The sequence below is a fragment of the Mangifera indica genome, chromosome 6 (assembly GCF_011075055.1).
Source record: "Mangifera indica cultivar Alphonso chromosome 6, CATAS_Mindica_2.1, whole genome shotgun sequence".
In the NCBI taxonomy this organism is placed as follows: domain Eukaryota; kingdom Viridiplantae; phylum Streptophyta; class Magnoliopsida; order Sapindales; family Anacardiaceae; genus Mangifera; species Mangifera indica.
In genome coordinates this window covers 8,628,085-8,651,166 of record NC_058142.1, presented here as the reverse complement: position 1 = coordinate 8,651,166, position 23,082 = coordinate 8,628,085, and the positions used below count along the sequence as shown (strand labels likewise).

General features: G+C 33.1%; 2 protein-coding genes across 2 annotated transcripts in view; both read right to left on the bottom strand.

Moving 5' to 3' along the window:
• Positions 1-2,233, bottom strand: part of LOC123219623 (midasin-like) — a 31,317-nt gene extending 29,084 nt beyond the window's left edge. Inside the window, 4 exon segments of the mRNA XM_044641628.1 lie at positions 521-605; positions 1,129-1,430; positions 1,661-1,884; positions 2,059-2,233. Of these exon segments, the coding sequence (XP_044497563.1) occupies positions 521-605; positions 1,129-1,430; positions 1,661-1,765 (492 nt within the window). The 5' untranslated portion in view covers positions 1,766-1,884; positions 2,059-2,233.
• A 3,027-nt stretch (positions 2,234-5,260) lies between these two features.
• Positions 5,261-19,005, bottom strand: LOC123217949 (myosin-17-like). Its single transcript, XM_044639048.1, has 39 exons — positions 18,573-19,005; positions 17,523-17,651; positions 16,978-17,121; positions 16,715-16,860; positions 16,453-16,609; positions 16,253-16,311; positions 15,906-16,065; positions 15,657-15,806; positions 15,447-15,583; positions 15,224-15,370; positions 15,007-15,108; positions 14,739-14,796; positions 14,551-14,652; positions 12,327-12,364; positions 12,052-12,178; positions 11,764-11,931; positions 11,453-11,584; positions 11,198-11,307; positions 11,007-11,067; positions 10,600-10,777; positions 10,241-10,446; positions 9,938-10,057; positions 9,726-9,824; positions 9,415-9,636; positions 8,892-9,031; positions 8,355-8,472; positions 8,221-8,271; positions 8,051-8,134; positions 7,798-7,968; positions 7,449-7,604; positions 7,161-7,367; positions 6,859-6,996; positions 6,708-6,778; positions 6,519-6,618; positions 6,388-6,444; positions 6,235-6,291; positions 6,054-6,134; positions 5,843-5,925; positions 5,261-5,726 (listed from the first exon to the last, which is right to left on the bottom strand). The coding sequence occupies exons 1-39, from the start codon at positions 18,573-18,575 to the stop codon at positions 5,603-5,605; spliced, it is 4,593 nt and encodes a 1,530-aa protein (XP_044494983.1). The 5' UTR covers positions 18,576-19,005; the 3' UTR covers positions 5,261-5,602.
• Positions 19,006-23,082: the final 4,077 nt, after the last annotated feature.

The following is a 23,082-nucleotide window of genomic DNA, read 5'->3' as shown; positions in this document are numbered from 1 at the left end:
CAAAAATAATGAGACTCTTTACTTGGTCAGATTTTCCACATTGATTATACATCAACCCAAGCAACTTGTCAAGAAATTGTAAATGGTACAAGAGAATGTTATTGACAGATCAGCTTTACTTTATAATGTGAAAATCATTAACAAGGAAAATTCAGTTAGGGAGGTAGTATATCTACCAATTATGCCAAAAACCTTTATGGGCTTTAGGACAACTTAACCTTTTCTAAAGTTATTTTGTATCTTATTTTTTCTTAATACAAATTCTCTTGGTCCTACCAAAATAAAAATAATTATAATATAACTAACATGCCTTCAATATATCATATTAAATAATTCTATAAATCTGACACATAAAGGGAAGCAAGGAAAAATTGGTAACATAAACAATCTCATACACAAGCTAAGCAGCATTACACAGATTAAGGTAATTCAATACAGATACAATGGGAACTAAGAAGGTATGCAAAGGATTCACAAATAATTCATCCAAGAGAATCCTACCAGGAATACTTGTACATACCTTTACAGAAAACTCAGGAGCTATTATTTTTATCAAAAACCGTTCAAAAGGTGGTGGAGCAAATTTAAAATAATTTAATACAGACCTGCACCAAATAACCAAGCATGAATCAAGCACATAAGCCAGAAAGAAGAAAATGTCAATGTAAATTTGAATTGCCTAAATCAACCATTAGAAAATGCACGTAATTGGCTTTAGAAAATGGGCTTGTTTCACCTGATTTGCAACTCAAGAGCTCACTACTAGATACAAAAAAATTGGACTTCACATGGTTTAGTTAAAGAAAATGGGACACAGATAAAATATGATTGGGTCTGATGCATTGCATGATTTTGTTGTAAAATTAGGAACTCTATCAACAACAATTTCTTGATTTCTCACACTTGATAAACTTCTCCCCATGTTCTTCATCTATTACTACTGCAGGATGCCCAGCCTTTACTTCTCAACCGATAAAATGAAGGCAGATTAAAGTTGAAATTTTCAAAATCAGAACAGTACTAAAACTTTTAAATCCAATTTATTCATCAATTCCTTTTTAAGCTATTTGTTTCTCAACCACAAAATGAATGTAAGAAAGGTACAATGAATATAATACAGAAGTGTACCCCAATAAAAAAGGAGCCAAATCAAGCACTCGACAGAAAGCCAAGCAAGCAAGCTCATGAAGATTCAATCCCCTCCCACTTTGAACATGAAACTGGATAACATCAACAAAATGCCCTGAATCTTCCATTTGGCCATCTGAATTCAACCTCAGATCAGGTACCAGACGGAGCAAAGCCACAGCTTTATCCACAATCTTCCGTGCTATTGGTCGGAAACACCCCATCAAAGGTATTGTGTAATGTGGGTGCAAAGACAACTCTACCACTGAATTTACCACTTCTTCTTCTGTCAGGTCACTTCCCTGAACAACCCAAGAAAGCACATTTCAGTAGAATACATAACACTTACGGAACTCTTCAAAGAAACTTTAAATTGCCACCATATTGAAAAATACCTAAAGAATATTATTTAAAACCCCATATTTCCAATTCTTCTAAAGTTCCCTAGTTAATTTCAGTTTAAAATTTCCTCAGAACTTGAATATCTCTTCACTTTTCTATCAGCAAATAAACCAAGAATGGTCAAGCATACCTTTTTAGCAAGTGAACTAAAACGCGGTAAACACCCAAGCTTGGGACACCGGGAAAGAAACCTCTCGAGCGCGGATTCAAGACTGAAACTCCCATCAATTGCCATTTTAAACTCAAAGCGTATGTATTCACAAACCAATAAGTCAAACTTGTGTATACTGAACTTTTGATTGCAAACAAAAATGATATACAACTTCAAATGCAAGTCTTTTAATCTAGTAAAACCTGCATATCACCGAATAATTTTACAAAGAATCAGTTAAAAAGGAAATAAACATACCCACCAGGTGTTTTAACCAATTGTTCCATTTGTTATCATATACCAGCGATATATTAAGAAAAAGAGTCCAAAGAAGAAAACTTAGTGAATTTTTTAAAATTTTAAAAGAAAATCGCAACCTTCTGGTTAAATTTTGATTTTTCCTTAAACAAACCAAACCCTTTGGACCAAAAAAGAGTTCCCATAAAGAATTTTCAGCATCTGATCTTTATAGAAGAAACTGTGAACTTTTCCCGATATTTAATGTTATGTTGTCGTGAAAAAAAAACAGAGGTTGAAGCGCAAAAAAATTGTAAACCGACCAAGTTTTGCCTAAAATACTGATTCTGTCTTTTAAGAATTTGGGTCCTTCCTGTGTCGTTCACTTCTTTTGCCGCCTCAGAGAACAGGGTTTAGGGTTTTGCGGTTAGTCAGCATATATATAATCCCATCCAATGTTTTTGTGCCGTTCCACCTTAGTATTTAGTAGGTTTTAAATATTTACTAATAAATTATTAATATTTTCTAAAATAATTAATTAAACAAAATAAAATTATTTTATTAACAAATTTTAAAAGTTTGTATTATTTTTTTTTATAAATTAAAGAAACTAACATTTATTTTTATTCAAAAGTCTGAAAAAAAAAAATTTTTTTCCTTTGTTTTATTCCTTAGAGGTAGGAATCCATTATCATCTCTAATCAATCACTCTAATATCTTCTTCTCTAATCGTAGGCCTTTTACCAAAATAGGTTTATCAGACGAAGACAAACCTATCCCAATAAGAAGGTCGATAGCCAAAAACGAAGATGTTAGGATGGTCAATCGATGATAATAATGGATTCGTGTCACTAAAAAATAAAGAAATAACTAAAAAGAGAGAAATGAATTTTTCAAACTTTAGATGAAAGAAAATTATTTATTTTTCAAACTATAGAAAAGGAATGATAAATTCTTAGATTTTAGTGTTTAATGATAAAATAAAAATTTAACTTTTTTTTGTTAAAATTAGTAATTTATAGATAAATATTTGAAATTTTATAGGTAAAACTTTGAAACGTATCCAAACTCAAGTGGAAATAAATCTTTTGGCCGGGAGAGTAGAGCTCATAAATGGTGGCAGTAGCCGGCGGCTGGGGTTAGTTGGGGCCTTTTATTAACATGTGGGTTTCAATTATATACCTGTAAGAAATGGCTGGCTAAATTATGCTGACAAATTTTTTAATAACTTTAACTACCCTAAAAATATTCTATTGAACAGTTAAACGCCCACTTTAGAACATTTTTCAAACCCACCCTACAGTTTCCGAAACTGTTGTTAGGGACAACTTTGATGATTTTATCAATTTCCCTCAAAAGTTTCTTAAATGTTTTTTATTTTTTAATTTAAAATCACTCAATTATATTATAACATATCACTTATATATATAAATTATGTACAAAAAATAAGTACATAAATTATTATACTTATTCATCTTGATTTGAGTATACAAATTAATCATCTTGAAGGGTGATGAATAGATTGCTGTTAATGTTTGTTGAACCATGTTGTCAAGGAATGTATTGTCATTTTTATAGTATTGTTAAGGTTGGATTAAGTCTAATTGAGCTTGAATTCGACTTAATTTGAGTGAAATTGAGTTTAACTCAAGCTCTTCGAACTAGTCTTAAAGTTGTTCAAGTTTTATTCCCTTTGAGCTCAGTTCGATATTGTAGCTAAATAAAAAATGATTAATATGATGTCATTTTAATATTTATTGGTCAAAACACATCGTTTTAGATGATTTGTATGAAGCTTTTTCAAACTTGCAAATTTGACAAACTGAACACCCCTAAAACTTAAACTCAAGCTCAAAAATATTTAGCTCTCAAATTCAAACTCAAAATTGAACTCCTTTGAGTAAAACTTGATTTAAGCTTATTAGAACTCAAATAGGCTAGAGAGAAAAATTGGAAATTGAGGGACAGAGAAGCTGTGAAATTGAAATTTTTTAGAAAGTTGAGTGACATAATCTGTTGGTATGTTTGGTCAAATCTACCCTGTGTCACTCATATTTGATTTCAATTATTTATGTTTAAGAAATTCATTCAAACTTACAAAACTAAATCAAAATATTTAACAAATATTAAAGTTGTTATTCGTATAAATATTTGAATATAACAAACTTTCTCCCTTAATTTCAAATTTAAAAAATTGGAACATAAATGAAAATAAGACCTTTTAAAACTCGTAAAAGCTGATTGTATTTTTGTTTGGCAAGATAAGATTTTTATAAGAAGGTGAAGATACTTTTGTATTTAAATTTGAGTTTTGTTACATCCATGTATGGCCCTTAAATATCGGTTAATTTCATATGCACCCCTCAAATGGGTCATCTTAACTCAATTCTATGCCCAAATCTAATTGGTAATTCAATGTTTGAGCTGCCCCACCTAAGGTTTCTAAATTCATATACGTTAATTTTTAAAAACTCGAATATTTAACTGTTTGTTAAATTTTGTTTCTACTGTCATAAGTAAAATTGTTATTTAATAAAAATATTTTGAAAAATTAAAAATTTATCATATTTTTCTCTTATGTTTAAAAATCTAACAAATTCTCTATCCAAAGTTTGGAAAATTAGTATTTTTCCCTAAGATTTTCCTGGCTAAGCAACTAACAGCTAAACGAAACGACAACCTTCTCCTTTCTCCCGTCTAGCTTCTTTGCCACAAACGACTACTAATATTAACTGAAACGATGGCCCAAAGACCAACGTTTCTTAGAATCTTTGCCAACTCTTCACAACAAAAAAGGACAAAGATTGGTGTGAAACGCTAATCTTCAATGTCCTTCATCTTTAAGAAATGCCATTGAAGATTGATATTTTGCACCGATCTTTGTTGCAAAGAGTCAACAAAGATAATAGAAAACATCAGTTTTCAAGTCACCATTCTAGCCAATATTGATGGTCTTCCGTAACAAAAAAGTTAGGAGGGAGAGCGGAGAAGATCACCACTGTCTTTAACCGCCAACAACGTCTTCGAGAAAACTCAAGAGAGAAATATTCATTTTTCAAATTTGGATAGAAAAACTTGTTAAATTTTTAACTCTAAGGAGATAATGTCATAAATTTTTTAAACTTTTTAAATATTTTTGTTAAATAATTATTTTGTTTTTAACAGTAATAACAAAATTTAACAAACAAATGAATATTTGAGTTTTCAAAAGTTAGAGAATATGAGTTTGAATTTGCACTAAAACTTGGGTGGGAATAAAGTCTTTTGGCATTTCATAAAATTACATTGTCTAATTTTGAGTCATATTTATATTCGCCAAAAATGTGAAAAAGAGACTTAAAATGGGTTGTATAAATCATATCACATAGACTTTGATAAAAGAATTCGCCTATATGACACGACTAGAGTACAAATTACAGGAGTTGAAACCAAGAACAAACCCTAGAACTAGCAGCTGGATTCTAGCAAATAAACAAACTAAAACCAGCAACAAATTTGTAAAAGGCAAGAAAGCACAAAAAGAATTACAATGAACAATAAAAAGAATTGGCCAAACGGATATTTGCTTCACGGCAAATTCTATCATAATTACAAATTGAACTAGAGAAGGTCATGTATATGCACAAGTTTTGCCTTACTACATCATCCTTGGAGGTGTTGGCAAGGACCAGGACTTGCTTGACTTCATTCTGATCGTTGTAATAAGAATGTGAAGCCTGAGTTTTCACGTATTAGGGGTGGAGGATTAATGTCGGCTATATCTATTTGTTCTATCGACTTTGATATATCATCCACCGTGAATGGAATGCTGCATTTTTTTGTAAAGTGAAATTTATTAAAACATGTGCATACTTAGTTTACAGCCAAAGACATGCTTGAGATAAAGAATTGTATTAAATAAATGAATTTGCTGAAAATTGTTACCTTGAATCGTCGTCTAGTAAAAACGAACTGCTGACAGCATTATTTGAGTCCTCGGTCATCATCACTCTCATACTCGAGATTACCTGCAATTATAGAAGATTCTTTCAGTGAAACATAAAGGTTACGAGATCAAACCAACTAATATTAGTTTTTTTGAAAAGCAATGAGGAAATAGAGAATGTGCAACTCATGATTAGGAATTTTGGCTTACGTCTGAAGATACGCTGTGTGTACCATATTTGTCATCCCAGTACATTGTACTGATCCTGTAAAGTTGCTGTATGCTAAGCACCTGAAAGGTGAACAATTGAGCAAGTGTTAGAACAATCGACAACACATTCGTGGTTACAAAACAGACAGGCAGAAAGGGGATTAGTTAAGAAGTTACTCACTGGGCAAAGATCATTTGTTATTTCTTTCAGTGACTTCTTGGGCTTCTGATGAATGACCTGGTTTGGGAAGTAATTGGAACAACGAATGAAGTTAGTAAGCAATATTGAGGAAATAATAACAGCATCTAGATAAGATGAGGGAAATATACAAACCAGAAAGCCAACTGCTTGTCTAATATGCCTTAACTCATCCCAAGCTGAGCCAGCAAACTGAATGTATAACAGGTACGTGAGTTTCAGACAGACAGAGACAAAGAAAGACTGCAAATTATAACTGCTTTCACCTCCTCAGCTGCTTCATGGTACCACTGTTCCAGCTCAGCCAGCCCAGCTTTAACATACTCCCCATTGCTAAATGAGCAACATTCACGTCGTAGAAGAAGACTGCAGATAAAATTTGGACAACTTAATAGTGTTTAAATTCAATAGAAGCAGTGTTATGACAGTAAGAACTTGGATTTCCGTGCCTTTACCTGTTAAACAATTGGACATTGATAAATGAGAATATCTGCGTAAAAATCTTGCGAGCTAGGAATGGAGGAACCTGTCCGGTCATATGAAAAAGAGTGTGATGATAAAAACAGAAAAGAAAAAACTTTTAACAGTCGTGAAATTTATACTAACATAGTTTGCTCTCATTGTCTTCAAGTAATTATTTAGGCTTTTCACAATGCTTTGCCAATGCGCGATCAGTGCTTGTTGTGCAACAGCATTAGCTTGGGCACGTCCCTTCACTAAACTAGCTCGTGATGTCCTAGGTGCCTGCATTGGAATGTATGACCCATGAATATATCTTATATATGTTGGATTTCCAAGCACGAGAGAAAGCAAGTGATCCAAACACTATAGGAAATTGGTCTTCTAGGAAACCACTGGATTCAATCATATGATCATGATCAACAATAAAGACAAGCTATATCAGTTACCTGGATGCACAATCCAAGCAATGGGGATATTTCTTTTTTCAAATTATCTCTTATCATTCCATATATCTTCTCAAGGAAGGCTGTGAGTTGTTGTTTAAAAAGCAAAGCTGGATATTTTGCTTCAACTTGTCGTAAGCCATCTGTTCCACCAAGAATACGGCTTTGTAGGAATGAGAAACCAGCACTTTGTGGAGAAGCTCGAAGTCCCTATAATCAAAGTAAGATGAAATGAAAGAATGACATACATGTACTAATACATAGAAACCTCAAATAAAAAATAGTTCTCACTTGTGACATTCTGCCAAGTAGAGAAGTTGATGTTGATCGCCTCCGCTGTGGAGTTAAGCTTGCTGCTCCACTTGCTTTCAATGTGCGTTGAAGTAGCAACAGCAGTGTGGATGAGTTTGATAACCAATAGGACAACTTATCATTGTTATCTTGGACCTTGTGTAGGGCAATGAAATTAAACATCAATAAATTCACAGATTAAATCATTATAGAAACATATTCAACCTATCATTTCATTCAATAGCATCCAAGACTTTATATAACTCAGTAAAACAAGATTAAATTTGCCAGACTCAATGTGAAATGTGACAAGTTAGTTACATACTTCAAGACAGAGAAGTAGACTTACATCTATCGCTGAGCTTATTGTTTGAATAATACGGTCAAAGATACTGGTTCTGTCAACTTCAAATGACCTCCAATGAAGGAGACACTTATATATCAGACAAGCGGCAACAGGCTTTCCTCCAGAGAATCCTAGATCTTGTGAAACACATTTGATAAGAAGGTCTTGATTCTCCTGCATCAGGAAAGATCATTTAAGAACACGAGCTGGGCTTGAATCATGCCTCTGTTTAATTTTGACAATAAGTAGAGCATACCTGCTGCTTCTCATTAAGAGATTTTTGGGGCTTTTCCTCAGTTTCTATTTCTCGTAGACTAGATACTGCTTGCACTGAATCGTGCTATATCCAGGAAATGAGAGTACCAAGCGTCAATGTCTTATCATATTTGACTCGAAGATAAAGCAGAAGTGATATTTAGCTCTTACCAGCACTTTCCTCGTTTCTCCATTTAGCACATTTCCATTCTCTGCAGTCCTCTACAATTCAAAGAGAAAAGTCAGCATATATTTTCACGAACGTGTGTGTTAAATTGATGCACAGAAAAACATGCAAAAGATACCTGAATGATTGTTGTTTTTGGTCTTGCACTAAGTGCTCTACCAGTTGGTGATATCGCGAGTGCTTGTTGGCGGAGCACTTGATTTTCTGATACCAAATTAGAAACCTTCTCAGCTAATCTGCATAACAAAAATAAAATAGGTTTTAGGATTTCAAACGTTTGCCACCAAAAAAGACTGTTTGTTAGTGTGCTCCTTATGTCCAGACACAAGCCTAATCTAGATAACATATAATTTACAGAATACACATGCAACGTAAGTCCTTTTGAAGAATATTAACATCCTCCCAACAAAAATGTATTAGCCTTATATTTCTCATGTGCCTTAGGTCACCATGTTGTCTCCTAATCTGACTGCTGGCATGAATGTGACATATTCAGCTTTTTTTCTTCCAGTAGAATGGTTAGTCACATATAGAAGAGACTGAAGGGGAGGTTGACACAACTTAAAAGCTGATTGCAGTACATGTAATGTGATATGAAGCTGATGGGCATAGCTTTAGACTTTTAAATTCATTCCCTGGGTAGCTGTTTACAAACCTCTGTGTTGAATCCTGAAGCTGTTCAACCTTCTTCCCTGAATCTTCAAGTTTCTTGATCAATTCCTCATTTTTCGCCTCAGCAGCCGCATGAGCTTGTTTTGCCTCTTCCGCGGCTTGTGTTTGAGATAGCAGCAAAGCCTGTACATGTGAAAATGTTCATTAGACCCATAACTTCAATTTTTTGTCCTTACAGCAAATTATTGAGTGCACTAAAAACCGTGTCCAGCGATAAATCTTTAATTCCATTAGTTTCACACCCTTGATGCTTCCAATCAAAGATTCAAGCATGAAATTTAGTTCTGAATAGCTTATGCATTTGTTTAGCATACAACATCAATAGCAAGACTTGTCTCACTTAATTGCACAATGATCGATAAGAACCACAGAAAACAATTAAGATATCCGCAGCAGCATGATGGTCCATATTAGCCTTTGATCAAATTGATGCGCCATGGAATATAATTCTTGCTATATATATAAGCGCTATATTTCTCATCATTCCACCAACTTAGTAGGTCTACCTTCAAGTTTTCAACTTCAGTCACTAATGAGTTGATCTTTTCTGTATCTTGAACCATAACAGGGGTTTCTTTAATGACAGGGGGAGCCTCCTTAATTGCTTTTTGAGCAGCCTCTCGTTCTTTGATAACAAGAGCATTAGCTTCTTCAACTTTAGATTGCATAGCATGCAATGCATCCTGCAACTTAGCCATTTCTTGGGCCTTTGCTTCCTCAAGATCAGTCTGCCGGAATACAACAAAATGAAATTAGGATGCTAATCCATGAGAATCGTTTCTACAAGAGAATATACGTGTCAGAAGAATCACAATACCCTTAATCGCTTTTCAATTTGCAAACGCCAGGTAAGTTCCTCCACACGCTTTTCAAGCTTATCCTTTGCTTCCTTGAGAGCTCCCGTCTCCCTAGCAGCCTAAGTAAACATCAAGGAAATGATAGCATTAGTTCTTGTTCTCTCATTCACAACCACAAGTTAGCATCAAAAAGTGTGACAAGTTCAAAACAACACCAAGCATTAAATCCAACCATTTTAAGCATTCTGAGCTCTCTTCTGGCAACCCTACACCTCCAGCCACACTGAGAAACAATAATTGCTCTCTGAAGTCTCTTATAATAAGAATAAGCTTGGTGGCATCGCCAGTGAGCCTGTAAATGAACGGTAGATAATAAACAAAGATTCATTAATTATATTTTAAAATCAAAATAAGATATTAATCTTATTTTGAGAGCCAGAAAGGCTAACTAAAATTGTTAGGTCAGTTACACACCCTTAAAAAGAATAATAAATCTAGAAAAACAACTGGTCAAGTTACAGAACAGTGATGATACCTGGATGATGATAGCAGCTTTAGTTTGCTTCCTAAACCTAAACTCATTGCGTGCAACCATTGCTCTTAAGCCTGTCTGCAACGTTATTGCAGCTGCCCTAACTGTTAAATAGGATGTCCTAGCAATGTATAGCCGGAAATTCTTCTGGATCTTCAATGCTGCAGCTTCCCGTTGCAACTGTTCATACAGCTTACGAGCTGTTTCACCTACAAAATGCAAGACATAATCTCCGGTTAAGGATTTCACACAGAAATACAAAAAGCAACTTCCACATATGATATCTCCGGCAAAAATAAGTTTAAGCGGAACCAAAAAATTGTTTGAGGCATATAAATTTAACAGAATCCAAAAGAAAATACCTCGCAGATAAGATTGCAACATAATAGCAGCATTACGCAATGAGATGAACTCTCTGCGAGCAATATAGGTACGGGATTGCCGTTGAATGGTTCTGGCTGCATTACCCAGCACCTCTGCCCTCCTAGCATCCAACTCAGCCATCTGACCAGCTCTCAGGAAAACCTTTGTTTTACCTATCTAAAAAGCATGCATGCATAAAGACCATCAATAACACACTGATAGACAAGTAAAGAAAAAGATTTTTTTTTTTTTGGGTAAATAAGCAAAACAAAATATACAAAAACTTGATAAAAGGAGTTAGAATCAAATAATAATGAAAGTAGTATTCGTTATTCAACAAAATATATAAATACAGCAGTAGCAAATTTACAAAATAGTGACAACAGCAAAGGAAAAGCATGATTACCTGGTATCCTTTGAGTCCTTTTTTATCAAGAATCATCTGGCATGCAACCTTATCATCATAGCTGTATCAAAAGGAAAAAGGTACACGAAAACCTTATTAATACAAGACAAGGTAAAATGGGCATCAAACAATTTTTTTTATTTCTATCATCATTAAAAATTGTATGAAATTATGAGACTACTGAGACTTACTTTCCCTCCAAAACTTCAGGAGCAAGTAAACCGAAACGATTCAAGAACTCGTAAAAGGTACGCCTAGTAGGATACCCCGCACAACTTATCCTAATTGCCTCAAGAACGCCCTAAAAGTATAAGGGAAAACTGATTTACTTTAAAAGATGAAAAGAGCTATAAATTTTAACAAAAAAAATACAACTGTCTCATAAAAGTTTTGACAGGTTATTCACAAAACACTTGAAGGACAACCATTAAACACAATATACTCACACCACAGCGCAATTGTTGAATGACATTGAAATTCTCAAAAACAGAAGGCTTTAGAACATTATTTGGCTTCACACATCTGATGTAGTGAGGTTCTGTTGCACTCAAGGTCTCCATCAAAGATTGAAGTTGTAACTGCATTTCAGATGATTGAATATATGACAACCTGTTAGTGCACTGTCCTACTAAAATCCAAGAAACTTGTCATTTTGTGCTTTAGATACAACATAAACCACTAGGAAACTAGAGACTACTCCAACACCATCACAGATGACCAAAATAAGGAAATTTGAAAAACAATGCACACACATTACCTTGAAGCGTGATCCTATGGAAGAGAATTTGGTTGTCTTTGATGTGTCTGGAAGCGGTGGAAAGAGACCTGCCACAAAAGAGCACTTTGCGGCAGTCAACAAAGCTTGGTGCTCAGCTACAACATAATCTTTGTTTTTGTCCAAAAAGTGATTGGCTTGATATGCCACCTGCAAAAAGTGGAAATATTTCAAAAACCAATAGAAGTGCTATGACTTTTCCCACTCAACAGAAAAAAAAGGAAGAAAGAAAAAGAAATAGGCTCATATAATAAAGCCGAGACATTTTACCTCCCCTGCATAGTGTGATATGGTAAAATCAGTGCGGGAGAGCTTTGGTTTGATAAAACGTTTATTACTTTTAAAAGTCTGATACAGCTTCTGAGCAAATGTTTCATGCGTAGACTTGGGAAACATGCTGCATTAAAAACCAGGGAAACAACCTTAGTGATCTTAAGAAAGAAAGTTATTCATAACAGAATGCAAAGTTCAGAAAACTTAAGCAAGTTGATAAATTAATAGATGCTTAGTAACCTAAGTGATCAAGATTAATCAAAGGCACATACCAGGCTTCATCTAAGAGCGCAATTATTCCTCCAGGTTTCTGTCAAAAAATCAATTTGCATGTTTATTGCATATGATCTCATGATAATGAGAATGACTAGAGAATTATGAAACCACAACAGTAACTGTTAGACCCCCAATTATAGTTTATGAGTTAGATTAGAATTCAGGAATCCTTAATAAAACAGTTAATACGAAAGATTTTAGGGATCTTTTATAAAAGCAATTTACTTATTTAGACTAGGCTTTAAAATTGAATAACGAAAGGGATTTACCTATTTTCAACACGTCAATGTTGGTAGGGAAGAGGAGGGATTAATTTTTGAATATTATTGACAGAATCCTTATGTTACAGTAGGCAGAGCACCTATTCTAGGCGCAACGTATAGGTTATTTTATTTTATTTTATTCTTTGTTGTAATTTGGTTATCATTGAGTGAAAAATTCTTCCCATTATTTGTTTATCACAACTTAAGGTCCTAACAACAATTTAGAGTCCTAAAAATTTGTATCAGATCAGTGATTAAACAAAAAAAAAAAACGTTTCAATTTTTTTCAGTCTACACAAAAGGAGTCAAGTGGAATCATCGGAGAATGAGGTGAAAAAATTGAAGGCCTTGTTGGAGAAAGAGCATGAAGAGCACAACGAGTAGTTTCGGTTGCTTGACAGCAAGCTGTTTGAAATCTCGTCGATCCGAGACATGTTGGCGGCCATGAATGAGAGGTTTACTTAAGAGTGAATACGAACCGAACGGAGTTGAAACTAAACACCCATTGGTTTGAGTTTAGTTCGAGTTCGGCTTGAGTTCGTCAAACCAAAATTAATGGTGGTTCGAGTTTAACTCAAATGAAAATGATTTAGCTCGAGTTTTGTTTGAGTTTGGTTCGAATCCATAACTTAGATTTGTGGCTTAGATTCATAGTTTGAATTAGTGACTCATTGACAAAACAATATAGTTTTATCTTATAATGGGTAAAAAAATGTTGTTTTAATAATTGTTTGATATAATTCAAATCAAGTCACAAGCCAAGTTCGAACTAAATTGAATCATCCACTCAGTTCACAAGCTAAATCGATCCAAGCTCAATCTAGCTCAAGTTTGGCTTGGTTTAAAAAACGAGCCAAACCTCCTTATTTAAACTCGATTCAAATTCAAACTAAACGAATTCGAGCCGAGCCAAACTGAGCCAAGTCAACTTTCGAACCCAAGCCAACCCGGTTCAGGTCTAGTCCTAGGTTGACTACCCAAGAGAAGACTTACCTGATGCTGGCTGAAACATTTGTAAGAGTGGCAACCACTTCTCTTGTCTAGACCCAAATGACTGCCATCTTGCCAATTGGAAAAGATCTTGGTCAACAAGCCAACATAAATTTTCAGGCCCAATCTGTTGTTCCAGCTTCAGTACCTTATGTGGAACAATGGAATCAACAACAATCAACATTGTTACCTTTACCAAGTCATGTCCTACACTTTCCTCCAACAAAAAACCACCAGTACACCCCTTTGCTTAGCAACCAGGAGTTCCAGGGCTTTAGTACCTTTTTATTCAGCCACCATCACCTTTTACAAGACAATATGTCTCCAGCTTCCCAATGGGACTTGTGTTCATCCTTTGTTTCATGTTTTCTTGCTTAAGAAGGTCATCAGTGACGAATTTCAGGTTCTCATTCAATGTAAGGGGCAACCACTGGAAGAGGCAACATGGTAAGATGTTCGTGAAATTAAGGGGCAATCAATTTTGTTCCGTCTATCTTGAGGACAATTCAGTTGTTGAGAGGCAAGGTATACTTAGACCCCTAATTATAGTTAATAAATTAAATTAGATGTCAGGAATCCATAATAAGTAGTTAATAACAAAGATTTCAAGAATCCTGTATAATAAAATAAGGGAAAGGATATACCTATTTATACAAGCCATTATTGGTAGAGGAGAAGAGGGATTAATTTTTGAATAATATTGGCAGAGTAGTGGGGGAACACCTCCGTTCCGATCTAGGTGTCGTGTCTAGGTTATTTTATTTTATTCTTTGCTGTAACTAGGTTATTATTTAATAGAAACCTCTTCCTGTTGTTTATTTATGACAACTAAGGGTGCTAACAACAATTCAAGGTTGTAACAATAACACACGAATTCAACTGATCTTCAATCAAGCTCTTGAAAGCAGAAAAAATAAATAAGAAAAGAAAATCCCAAGTTAATTATTAGAAGAAAAAAACTAAAAACCTTTTCAATCAGATCCAACACATCTTGGTTATCAACAAACTCGACGTAGCTCCAATCTATCTCTTCTCTACCATATTCTTCCTGCTCCATCTTAAACACATGCTGCAGACAACCAATTACAAAAAACAAACATCAGATTTATTAGTATCAAAAGTAACAAGCTATCTTTACTGATTCAGAAAGCTAACCTGATTAAAATGTTGTTGCAACTTTTCATTGGTGAAATTGATGCAGAACTGCTCAAAACTGTCAGATAACAATATAAGAACAAAAAGAATCAATAAGCCATGCTTGAACCACCTTTGTTAAATTGCTACTTTTTTCTTTATTTTGCTAAGGAAGCAATTCTCTCCCATTTTCACCAACATCAACTCACTAGATAGAATTTTATGCTTAAAAAAGAAAACAAATATAGAACTCAAATAGTATATAAAGTTCGTAAAATTATCATCTTACCTATTGACCTTAAAACTTTCAAAACCATAAATATCAAGAACTCCAATTATTGTCTTTGAATTTGGATCCTGTCCAATTGAAATGTTAATTTTTTCCACAATCCTGGAAACAATAATGTAAACAAACATTATGATCTAACAAATACAACAGAAAACACACTTTTCAGTCCATGAGCTGGAAAGGAAAAGGAACAGAATTTGGTTTAAGAAGAACCTACCAGTCAAATAAGCGAGAATATATTGTCTTAGCTAAAGCATCTCTGCTTGCAACTGCATTGACAGGGTCAAGAGTCTTTGTAATAACTTCTTCTGGTGTAACCATTACACGTTTAATTAGAGCATCTTCTAAACTCTGAGAATCACACCTATACATGATTTTGATTAGTAAAAGATGACTATAATTATCAAGCTCCACGTTCTGACCAAGTAGAAAGCATATACCTAAGAAGTTCTGCAGTCATATTAAGATGGAATCTAGACTTCTCATCCTTAATGACTGATGAGTCAATCTCCTTTCCCTTGGCAAAATCAATATTACCAAGATGAAGAATTGCAGCTACGACCCTGAAAATTGCCTCCTGCAGAAAACTGTATAAGATCAGAATTGGATTGAACCAAAATATTGAGTCTCAAAATAAAAGAGAGATATACTTGTTCTTGATCACTGATTCCAACTATATCCATAGCCCTTCTAGTTGCTAGATACTCGTGAGCATCATTTACACCATCCAGCTCATAACAATTCGACTGATTTAAATAATGAAAAGATTTTGGGTTCCCCAATTTATACTTAGCAATGTCCTGCAAATATTTAAAGGAAATTTTAAAACCTGCATCTGCCTCAATAAAATAGCCATTAAAAGTATAACAGATAAAAGTAAGTGGATGAGCTAAAAGTACCTCAGGCGGCGCTGCACAAAGAAGGTAAAAGCAATGGTAATTTCTCTCTGGATCAGAGATTTGGCAAACACGAGACCTTTCAAGAAGATAAGTTCTAATAGCTGCCCCAGATATTCTCCCATTTTTATCAAACTGGATTTCGACAAATTTGCCGAAACGACTGCAGTGTAATGCATTAAAACACATAAAAACATATTAGTAAGAACCTTGAAAACAACAATACAAATGAAGTGCATTCAACTAAATCACTTGGAAAAAACTATTTTCACATAGGTATAAAATAATGATTAGTTTAATGACTACAAAGAATTTTAATGCAAAAAGCAAAAGAAAAGCTGATAACATACCTTGAATTGTTATTCCTCACAGTTTTAGCATTGCCAAATGCTTCAAGAACTGGGTTGGACTGTAATATTCAAAAGAAAGGAAATAAATATGGAATCTACTTAATGCTTTTATTTTCAAAACATTAAATGAAATGCATACACTCAGAGATGGGACTTTAGCCTTCTATAAACGCAATAATGTAATCATATAATCAATAAACCTCTAGAACTTGTTGTTCTACGGTTCTTCCTTCAACGCCAGATCGCCCACCCAAGTGAGCAAGATATCTCATAAGCATTTTTGTTGTCTCGGTTTTACCTGCTCCACTTTCTCCACTTACAAGAATAGCATTGCTTTTTCCTTCATTAATCATCGCCCTGTTTTGTTATGTTATTCGCATCAGTAATAACACCACGAAGATACAAATATGCATGTGTTTGTGTGTATACTTTGTAACATCCCATAGACAGATCAGAAGTCACCTGTATGCAGCATCTCCAATTGCAAACACATGCGGACTTAGCTCCCCCAGTGCAACTCCCTTATATTGTTCCATCATGTGAGTATCATACAGATGAGGCAATCTTTGAAATGGATTAACTGCTATCAGGATATTGCCAGTGTATGTCTAAGAAGGTAATATATAATTGTGAGCATAATACAAATATTTCAAAGCTCTTTAACATGAGTAACTTAAGCATCTTGGAATGACATAAAATAGACATACTAAAGCAAAGTGACTCACATAGATTTCATTAAGTTCATATCTAGTGGCCAGGTTCTGCAGAACTCCAGGTTCATGCAAATAAGAAAGTTTTGTCATATCATCTACACCAGCAGGCGGTGCTTCAGTGTCCTCTGGGAACACTTTAGATATATTCGTAACAATCTGCACAAAACACATAATCCACAAGGGTTAAAAGAATAAAGCCTGAGAGCATAACCATATCTAATGAAGAGTAAAACTTTGATAATCTCACAAGGCTTTCAGAGAGGTCTTCCACAACCTCAATACAGAAACAATTTCAACAATTCTGAACAATTTACAACAAACACACATCATCCCAAACATCTAAATGTTAAGTTTCCAAATTCTTACTAGTATTATAATGGATTGATAGACATATTCAGATTCACATTATATAACATTAGCACGGGAAGATTCTTAACACGTAGGCGATTAGATATATGGTTTGAAACAATAATCATGACCGCAGCAGTTCACTGACAAGTAGAATTAGATACTATGTACAAAGAGACATAAACTAATAATTAATTCAGTGCACTTACTTTCTTCCCATTTTTGCAATGAACCTGAACCTGTTGACCGTTGATCTGTGTAACTTCTCCATCAATCCATGCCAAAGCAGGATCTTCAACCCATACATGGGAACCTACAATTATGTTATCTGGTGCTGCCTGCACAAGTATCATTGCTTTAAGCAACAGAAAACTGCAAAAAGCATTGTTAAATAAAGAGCAAATAGTAATGACTGGCATTACATGAAAGCTGATATGAGGATTAAAGTTTAATTCTCAAGAAGGCAGGGAAATGAATGTCAAAATACACAAGTTTTGTACCATCAAGCAGTATGCATAACGGAATAAGTCAAGCATTTAAAAACATATACTTACCATGAAAATTATAAAAAGAGATAACATTTTGCAAACTTATCTTACTTTCCTAGCACAAACTAGCTTTTAAAATAACCAACCAGAAAATGCACACCCAGCCCCTTCCAGAAATCTCTAATATTGCCCGTTAACTTAACCCTCAAAGCCATATATTACCTCCATAAATTCGACTAAAGCAATACAAGCACTGCTCAAAAAATTTAACAATCCACCCAAAATGCCCACAATTCAAAATACAACAGCCATATAGAATATATCTCCATTTCTAAGCTTTCATGCCCAATATTCATTTAAATTCCAATTACAGCCAGTCAATAACTTCACAAACAAACTACATGCCAATTAACAGTGGCAAACAAACCAAGCTATAAACTTCAAGCAAAATTCTTGTTTCCACAAAAATTCCTCTAATCCTCTTAATATCACCCAACATGCTATCGACAAAATTAAAACACAAAAGACAAAAACAACACCGACCCAGTTCCTAAAATCCCAAAGAACCTCGAAAAACAATTCAAAATCTAAACTTTAAACCATATAAAACAATTACCAAAGCCACAGCTATTCAAATAACAACCCAGAAGTTTCTACCAGCAAAATGGAATAGACAACAACAGAAAACAAAGCTTTCAACAAGAAGAACGCAAGCTTAAACAGAACCAAAGAAAACTTAAAACAATAACTTAAGCTAAGCTTTTGAATTACCATTCGATAACAACAAAGAAGATCTTGATGATCTTTTTCAAGTTAAACTCATCCAATCCAACCCAGAAAGCCTTCAACTTCTCTCCCTCTCACCCAAAACTCCTGTTTTTTTTTTCTGTTTCCCCTTCTCTCTCTAAAGTTTAAGTTTTTCTTCACCTCTCTCACCAAAGACTGATTGTTTTTTATCCTTTGCAGCCTCCCCTCTGTTAACTGTTTTTGTGTTTTTATTTATGTGTTTTTTATTTTCTTTCCATCCTAAGTTTTCTATGTATTTGAACTCTCTCTCTCTCTCTCTCTCTCTCTCTCCAAGATGTTTGAGCTTTTGTTGTTTGTAAGTCTCTGCCTCTCTGGTCAGCTGAGGATGGCGAAGGTGGGGCACACAAAGGCCTTGTTTTTTGTGTATTCAAAATGACTCAAAAACACTCAAAAATCCTCCCATTTTTTTCTTCTTCTCTTCCTCTCTTCTTTTATTCAAGAAAGAAACCTCACTATTGACTAGTTAAGGAAGGATTAAATGTAACTTATTATTACTTAATTACCCTTCTTCAATTTTCTTCCTTCTTTCTTTTTTAAATGAAAAATATTTTTTTAATTTAATTGATAATAGGAAAATCATCTTTCAAATGGGTATTAAAATAAAAATTTTTAAAACATAATTATTGATTAAATGTGATCGATCATTTAACAAATAATATTAATTACATAACCTTAAAGGAAATTAGGATCCGTTCAATTCATATAAAATCTTTTTCTTAAAAATTAAGAGATAAAAAAATTACTTTAAATTTATTAAAGGATGTAAATCTTTATTTACAAAAATAATTATTTAAATGGTTGGTATAAAAAACCAAATTAGACAATTACTTATTAACTAAAGCCATTTCACCATCATTTTCAGCCCCTTTTTTTCCCTTGATTTATTATTTAATTTTTTATTTATTATAAAAATATCCCCACCTTTCCAAAATTCAGACCTTAATTCTTGTGTTATGCCAAGATTTTGACTCCTTATCTATATTTTATTGAATTTTATTTAAAAATAAGATATAACCGATATAATTATTGGATATTCACATGCATTTAGTTAGTAATTTAGTATAATTATGTATTATTTTTATTATTTTAATGTTGATATTTAAATAGGGAATCTTGCAGGGCATATATGTAATTATACATAATACGGAGGTCAATTATGGAAGTTTAATAATTACATCCTTATACGACAAGACAAGCAGAGAAATCCGCCCATCTTTGCTGGTTTTGCAAAAAATAATATTTAAAATTAAATAATACTATTTATTTATTGATTAAAAGACTCATTCCCACCCAAAGTTTAGTATATTTTTAAGTTACCCGTTAAATTTTAAAAATTTCAATACTCACTCATAAACTATTAAAGTTAACAAAATTCATAAGTTCTGTAAATAAAATTGTTATTTAATTAGTGATATTAAAAAATATAAAATTTTGTATCATTTTTTCTCATTGATTTAGAAAACTAACAATTTTTCTCAGAATTAAGTTTTGAAAAGTTGTATTTTTTCCTTAGAGTTTTATGTTTCTTTGACAATTTTTCAACAATGACAATCGCTCTCTCCCTCTTGACAATGTATCTTTCTTTTTCAATATTTTCTTTCCCTCTAATGTTCTCTCTCAACAAATGACAAAAGATTCATTGAATATAGACGAATCATTCGTCTAAACGCAAAAGACATCATTGTCATATGGACAAAGATAATTCATCTAAATGATGCCTCTATCGTCCAAATGAAGGTTTTATTGTCTAGATGAATGTTTCGTTTATGGGAAGAGAGCATCGAAAAGAGAGAAAGCATCACAAAGAGAGAAAGCATTGGAAAGAGAGACACATTATTAGGAGGGAGAGAGTGGCCACCATTCATCGAAAAATTTGAAACCCTAAAGAAAACATGTATCTTTTGAAAACTTAATTTTGAGAGAAATTATTAGTTTTTCAACCAAAGGAAAAATAATTAAAATCTTATATTTTTAATATTATTGATTAAATAACAATTTTACTCTTAAAATTAATAGATTTTATTAGCTTTAATAACTTATATGTGGATATTTAAATTTTTGAAACTTTCTGGATAAAAGTTTCAAATACACTAAATCTTGAGTGGGAATAAGTCTATTGACCTTTATTTATCAGCCAAAACCAAGTTGCCATTTCTAACATATTTTGTGTGCCTATCTGATTTTATAATAAATTCAAATTACTATATTACCTTTTATAGAGAATATTAGTAAGTGGATTCATAAATAGAAAAGAAAATACTAAAAACAATATATATATATATATATATATATATATATATATATATATATATATATATATATATATATATATATATATATATATATATGAATTATGGGTATGATATTGGCAAGTAATATTAAGTACACTTGCAAAACCATATTTATAGCATTATATGGTTCAATCTGGTTATTGTTTTCAAACTTAAACTCAAACAGCTTGAACATATATTTGAGCCAAGTTTAAATAAGTTATTACTCGATGAGGTGAACTCGTGAACCTAGACGAGTTGTATAATATTACTAAACTTATTAAAATTTGAAATATTATACTTATATTTACATTTACTATCAAACACTCATATCTTTGCATGGCAAGTTTTATTTGCCCCATCAACATTTAAAACTCACACATACAATCCAATATTAAACTTTAGATATAAAATGTTAATGATAAATATATAAGATATAAAGTTTTGTTGTAATTTCTTTAGTCGAGCTCAAGTTTGAGTTTGCAACTCTCAAGCTCGTTGAGTTCAAACTCTAGCTTGAGCCTTAAATCTACTCTATCGAATTAGGCTCAAGTCTACTAATTCTCATCTCGATTTGGCTCAATTGTAGCCCTAGTGAAGTTTGTTGTCTATTAAACTTAAAATTTGATATAGATTACATCAATTTGACCTATTAATAATAATATATTTAATATAAGATTATATCTCATAAGGCTTTATAACATTTGTGTAAGTCTGACAAAATAGACGAGCCAAGTGTAGATGAACCAAGTCATTATGGGCATAATAAACTAAGTACTAAACTAAGTATGAAACTAAAAAGCCCTAATTCTATATGGGTGATAAAATATGTAATCATATCGTGCCTTATACAAATATGCATGGACCGGCAAGTACTCATAATTTTCATAACCCAACTATTAAAACAACTCAAACAACAACATAGTTAAATGGAAAATTTGAAGCATAACAACAAATTTGCCCTCAAAGCTCATTCAAGCTTTAAACCAAGTCACCATTAGCAACGACTCTTCACCATTTTCCCTTGTAGAAGTTGGGTCATTTGAGAAATCATTAATCTTATCTAGTCATGGCTACCAAAGGAGGGACCTAATGGAGTCGTTTCATTTTGACTAATAGACTCAAGCTCAAGTTCAGAATATTGAAGAACTTGTAAAGAGTGCTAAGCCATCATTTTTTTTTCTTTATGGCATCCAGGTGTAGCCGATCAAAGAAGACACAATCTAACATTTTAAAGTTGTAAATAATTTATCGGCTATGTATAGGAAAATTCATGTCTTTGGCTTTTTGGTCCCCGATTTGTGACACCTTAGGTATGTTTGAGGGATATTTTCGGTATTTTCAAATTTTATTTAATAAATTAGTTGATAGATTTTAGTGTTTAAAAAAATTTTGGATAAATATTAAGAGCAGCTCTAAATCACATTCTAAGTAATCAAGGGAATGCTGGTAGTTTTCTTCACTTAAGCCTAAAGAAAATACAGAGAGAAGGAGATAATTTGGGGATTTTTATTTTGTTAGTTTAGAAAGAGAAAATACATCATAGAGCAGAGAGTAAATTTTGAAGAATTCTTGAGGAACTAAGTCTACACCAAATCATCTTGCTAGAGGAAAGGTAAGTAGAATCTGTCCTTCCGATGACAGTTATTGTAATATGATTTTGAGAATTGATTGTATATTAATAAAAATTAATTATTTGGTTGATATTAAATATAAACGATTGTTTGAGAGATGATTATTTAATCGATACAGGTTTTGTTTTTACATTGGAATTATAGTAAAAGTCATATAAAAGATGGAAGCTTTTGTTGGAACATGTTGTGGTTGGGTTACACAATATAAATATTCTATTGTGATGGTTTGTAAGATATTGTGATGGGAGTTTTGCAATGTTTTTGTGTTATGAGTAGTGTTTCATGGGAATTAGTGCTTGGTTTAGGAATTAAGGCTTGTTGGAAGAGTTGTTGTGATGTGAAAGTAGGGAAAGAAAAAACAAAATAAAATGTTGTGATGTTTGGTGGAAGACAATGGTGATTGTAGAAGGATTTTCTGTAGAAATATGCGTTCGCTTTATGTTGCCAGGCCACACAACATGCTGAGTTCGTGACGGGCAGGTTGTGTGTATGTTTCTGAAGAAAAGCCATGGTTCTGTCGAATTTTAGCTACAATGAATTAATAATCTGAAAGGTTACTTAATTATCTAA

What these genes read in the sequence shown, in the direction of transcription:
- LOC123217949 (XM_044639048.1), bottom strand. An exon ending in ATTGCAAAAATGGGAAGAAA is followed by an intron (nt 17,122 to 17,522) that starts GTAAGTGCACTG and finishes TGTTTTGTGCAG; the next exon opens with ATTGTTACGAATATATCTAA. An exon ending in GTTGCAATCTTATCTGCGAG is followed by an intron (nt 10,447 to 10,599) that starts GTATTTTCTTTT and finishes TGCATTTTGTAG; the next exon opens with GTGAAACAGCTCGTAAGCTG.